The sequence below is a fragment of the Manis pentadactyla genome, chromosome 8 (assembly GCF_030020395.1).
Source record: "Manis pentadactyla isolate mManPen7 chromosome 8, mManPen7.hap1, whole genome shotgun sequence".
In the NCBI taxonomy this organism is placed as follows: Eukaryota; Metazoa; Chordata; class Mammalia; order Pholidota; family Manidae; genus Manis; species Manis pentadactyla.
Genome location: NC_080026.1, coordinates 112,670,086 through 112,675,015, shown reverse-complemented (window position 1 = coordinate 112,675,015; position 4,930 = coordinate 112,670,086). Strand labels below are relative to the sequence as shown.

The 4,930-nt window shown below is 55.0% G+C and overlaps 1 protein-coding gene across 1 annotated transcript; it reads right to left on the bottom strand.

Annotated features, from left to right (window-relative positions):
• Window positions 1-1,105: 1,105 nt before the first annotated feature.
• Window positions 1,106-4,245, bottom strand: HPS6 (HPS6 biogenesis of lysosomal organelles complex 2 subunit 3). Its single transcript, XM_036898902.2, has one exon. The coding sequence runs from the start codon at window positions 4,116-4,118 to the stop codon at window positions 1,707-1,709; it is 2,412 nt and encodes an 803-aa protein (XP_036754797.2). The 5' UTR covers window positions 4,119-4,245; the 3' UTR covers window positions 1,106-1,706.
• Window positions 4,246-4,930: the final 685 nt, after the last annotated feature.

Below are 4,930 nucleotides of genomic sequence, written 5' to 3'. Positions count from 1 at the left end.
CCATATGAGCCTAAAGGGCCACCTTAAGTCCAGCATGAAGCAGAGAAGAATCCAAGCTACAGGTCCCAGCTGAGGACAAAGCTGACTGGCAGTCCTCCTCACCTTGGTCTCAAGCCTGGACAAGTGATAGCTGGGGTTCCAGGAAAATGGTGACTAGCAGCATCCAGGGGCCTACCCCAAGGCCAGAACTAGGCTGAGAGGTCACTTAGGTAGAAGTGGGCAGAGGGCCAACACCTTTTTGGAAGTGGTTTGGCTAACTAAATCCAGACAACCAGAAATCTGTGCCAGAGATGTTCTTGTTTCTTGGCTTAGGGAGTCAGCAGGAATGTGGATCCCTCCAAGCAACCCTGCTCCCGGGACTCGTTTCTAAGCCAGAGGGCTCTTCTGTTTGTGGCAAATCTTCCCCTCAACCAGGGGCTGCTCCAGGAATCCTGGGAGATAGGCATGAGCCCAGGGCCCATCCCAGTTCCTACTCAAGAACAGAAGTCTTGGGGAAAGGAATGGTACAGCTCAGCACATCTCCCTCATGATAGCCTAGAAAAGCTAGCATTGAGCCACAAATGAGAAATGCATTCAAGCCCAAGGAGGTAGCAGCTACTGGGCTGTACTGTGAGGTGGTTCAAATTTTAGAGCTGCTACTTTCTAGTTGACTGACCTTGGCCAAGTAATCTTTCTAAATCCTTATTTCCTCACCTGTATAATAGTGATATTGCTACTTTCCTGATGGGGTTATTAAAAACATTAAATGAGGGATTATTTAAAGACTGCCAGAGTGTCTGGCACATATTTCATGCTCATAAATATTAATTATTTCCATTTTTGGAAGTGGCTACTTCAGCCAACAGAATCAGATTCAATCACTCCTTCTATGAACCACAATCATCTGTGACCCTCAGTTGTTCAAAAGCACACAAATGGTGTATATATTTCTGGAGTATTTTCCAACACCAACAATTAGTCCTCTGCGGACAATTCTGTAAGTTTCCCTACTTCAAATGCCACTCACAAGTCACTCATACTTGTGACTGGCTATAAATTGGGAGTTTTAATGCTATAAATTGGTTTTATAATTTGCTAGAATGGCTCACAGAACTGAGGAAAATACTTATGTTTACATGTTTATTACAAAAGGATGAACTCAGAACAGTCAGATGGAAGAGGAGCATAGGGTTAAGGTATGGGGTGGGGGTGCATGTGGAGCATCCATATCTCCTCTGGGTGCATCACCCTCCCAGCACCTTGATGGGTGTTAATTAAGCCAGAAGTTCATCAGACTTCCTTGTTCAGTTTTTATAGAGCTCCATCTCTAGCCCCACTCCCCTCCCAGGAGGTTGGGGATGGGGCTCCAAGTTCGACCCTCTCACCATTGTCTTTCTGGTGACCATCCCCACACCCTGAGGCTGGAGATCCTCACCCTAAGTTACCTCATTAGCATAAAAGCAGGTGTGATCTAAAGGGGCTTATTATGAATAACAAGACAGTCCAGAAAATTCCAAGGGTTTTAGGAGCTTTGTGCCAGGATAAAAACTTGAGGACAAGACCAAACATATTTATTATACCACAGTATTTAACAATATATCTATATCTATATCTGTATCTATATTTAATTGCTTCAGAAGAGAGAAGAGTATTGCACACATAGGACCCATCCTGGCTCCCTCCAACTCCTAGACCCCCTTCTCTGATCATTGTCCTAGAAATGGTTTTCAGACTGTGTCAGTCACACAGAGGCCCTGCCCAGATGGTGCCCAGGCCTCCGAGCCTGGGTGGTCTAATGCCTGAAGGGTAGTCTTAGGTCCCCGAGGTGGGGCGGAGGGTGGAGTGCCAGGATCATGTAGGATGTCCTCATACAGGCTTAGAACTGGGCCTAAGGGCTGTCTTTGAGCCCCAGTCTGCTCCAACAGGGTTCTGAGCAAGCCCATAGTGAGAGGGGGCTCTGCCCCAGGCTCAGGGAATGGGGTAGGGGCCTCCAACTCATCTGGGAGATGTGACCTCAGTAGAAGCAGGAGCTCAGCTGGAGCTAGGTCTGGTGGGCAAAGGCGGCAAAGGAGGGGGAGGTGAGCATCAAGCTGGCGGTGCTGGGCAAATTCAGCCAGTAGCAGTTTGAAGATTTCACTTTGAAGCAGGGGGCTGGAGGGGCCAAGGGCCAAGCCAGCCTCTAAAACCCGCTCCCACTGCTCCTTTTGTACCAGCTGCCCCACAGCTTGGAGCACAGCTTTGGGCCTACCACTGCCCAAGAGCAGCTCTAGCTCCAGTGCCTCAGGCCTGGTCCCCTCCTCACCTAGTACTGCCAGTGCTCGGCGATACAGGGGTGGTCCTGGGCCCCCTGCCCCCCAGCCAGGCCCACCCTGCTGCTGTGCCAGTTCCACAAAGGGCGGCAGCCATCGAGGCTCCAGCTGGCACAAGCAATGGCACAGGAGTTCAAAGAGGGGCAGTATCCCATTGGGGGGTTCCTTTTCAGCTGCTGTACTCCCTAGTACCTTCTTCCATACATCAGGGGGAGCTTGGGACCTCAGCCTGCCATTTCCATCTGGCTGGAGCTGCAGGACCCTGAGGACCGCACCCCAGGCTGCTGTAGGAAGGGCTTGGAAAACAGTGTTGAGCTGGGCCAGCTGGTCTCCCATCAACTCGGTCCTCAGCAGGCGTGCCACTTCCTGCTCTGCAAGCTCAGTCCAGCCAGCCTCCTCATCATCCCCAGCCACCAGCTGGGCTTTGAGCTGCTCTAAGCCCCGGTAATCCCGAAGCTCGCCCCTCAGGGTGGTCAATAGTGTAGATGGGGCCACGTGGCCCTGGAGGATGGAGGCCAGGGCCTGGGGTGCCCGGAATGTGCTGTTGTGTCTCAGTTCATCTGGGGTGAGCTGGGCACCTCGCAGGCTCCGCCGCTGGTAGTACTTGCAGGCCTCCTCAAACACCAGGTCTTCAGCTGAAGGCAGCTCAAGGCCCTGTGGGGCCTCCCAGCTTATTTGAAACAGACCCAAGGCTGAAAGCAAGCGAAGACCCCCTCGCATTTCTAGCTCTTCCTCGTTCCCCATGCCAGGAGCTGGTGGTTCGAGCAAATGTACTCGGTCTGTACTTAGGACCTTCCTTTCCAGCAGCTGCCCACTACTCATGTCCAGCAGTTCCAATGTGGAGCCCAGCACACAGGCCACAGTGCCATGAAATGTTCCCAGTGCTGCAGACCCTGCTGGGCCTATGGGTGCCTCTTGCAGGGTGCCCACAGCTCGGGTGCCACCGTGGGACTGCATCAGACTCACAGTACCTTTGAAGTCAAGCAACAACAGGCCCTGGGGAGTTGGGGCCCAGGTGTGTACAATCAGTGGCTGCCCGGGGGACAGTAGCCCAGGAAGACCTCGGAGCAGGGTCCGGAAGTCCCATGTATCCCCTCGTTCGGGATTCAGGCTCTTACTGTAGGAGAGGCCAAGACATGGGGCAGCCACCATCACCTTGCCCTTGCCTGGGCTCCAGATGAGCAAAATGTGGACCGCACAAGGCCAGGTGGTGGCAGTGGGCACCAGGAAGAGGTCTTTGCGGGAGGCCAGAAGCCCGAAAGGGGGACAGTGGCGCAGCAGAATGTGTGTGCGGCCCAGGTTGGCGCCGGCCTCTCCGCTGAGTTCCAGGGACCGGACGCAAACGCAGTGGTTTAAAGGAGCTGTGGGCGATTCTAGGTGGCCCTCAGCTCCAGCCTGACGCTCCTCACACCACACCAGGCGGCCTCGGGGGGCCGCCACAGCCACCACGCGGGCTCCACCGCCAGGACACAGCTCGGTGCTCTGCAGCAGCCGCCAACCGGGCCCCACCCCTGGGCCCCAGAATTCGGCTAAGCCACTTTCCCACACCAGGATCAGCGCAGGTCGCACCGGCCACGGCAGGAAGAAGGCGTCTAGTGGAGAGGGGTGGCCAGCCGGCCAGGCACACTCCAGCTCCTTGCCGGGTCCACGCACCGCGACCAGAAGCTGAGGGGACGGTGCCCCCAGGGGTCGCAGCAGCAGCAGGTGGCGGCCGTCCGGGCTGTAGCGGACTCGGACGGTTGGGTCCCCGGCCAGCAACTCCCGAAGCCGGGCTGCGCCGCTGAAGTTGCTCAGGTCAGAGACCAGGCGCAAAGTCCCAGCACGCTTCATGGTGCCGTCCGCGCCGGAGCACACCGAGGCCGCGCTGCCCGGTGAGGCCAGGCCTGGCTCCTGAGCCCGAACTCTCGGGAGAGGTGGAGAGTGGGGCTGAGACTTCCGGCCCTCGTAGAGGAGGTGGGCGGAGACCCAGGCTGAGTCAGCTCCGTCCCTCCCGGCGGGCGAGCTCAGGGCCTGCCCAGGTCACGCCCCGCCGGCACGACTCCGCCCCCAGAGGAGGAGCTACGGGAGAGTTGCGGGGGTGGGGGTGGGGCTTGGGGGGGACGCCTTGGTGTGGGAGGAGCCACCTGAGCACCCAAGGGCTCAGCACCTGACATCTCGCCAGCCCTAGGAGCTGAGCGGCTATGTAGGCTCGCTGCCCCACGTTCCTGAAAGCCGTGGAGACGCCCAGAGTCTTACTCTGGAATTGGGATTACAGCCAGAATGAGCCTTGAACTGAAAGCATCCCCTTCTAAACACTTTTCTTCCCTCCAAGCTTCGCTCACCCCAATTTATTCATTCATTATTCATTAATTATTGAGCACCTACTAAATGTCAGGTTCTGAGTAGACGGCCCTTGAACAAAACAGAAAACCTTAACCTCATGGAAATGACAAACTTGTGAAAAATAATAATAGCTAATGCTTCCATAGCATTTACTGTGTGACAGCCCTCCCAACCCCCCAACAGGCCTCTTTTACAGATAAGGAAAATGGAGCACAGGGAGATTAAATAAATTGATCAAGATCACACAGCTATTAAGTACTAGAGGTAGAGGTAGGATTTCATCCACAGGCAATCTGAATCAGGGCACTAAACTACTATAT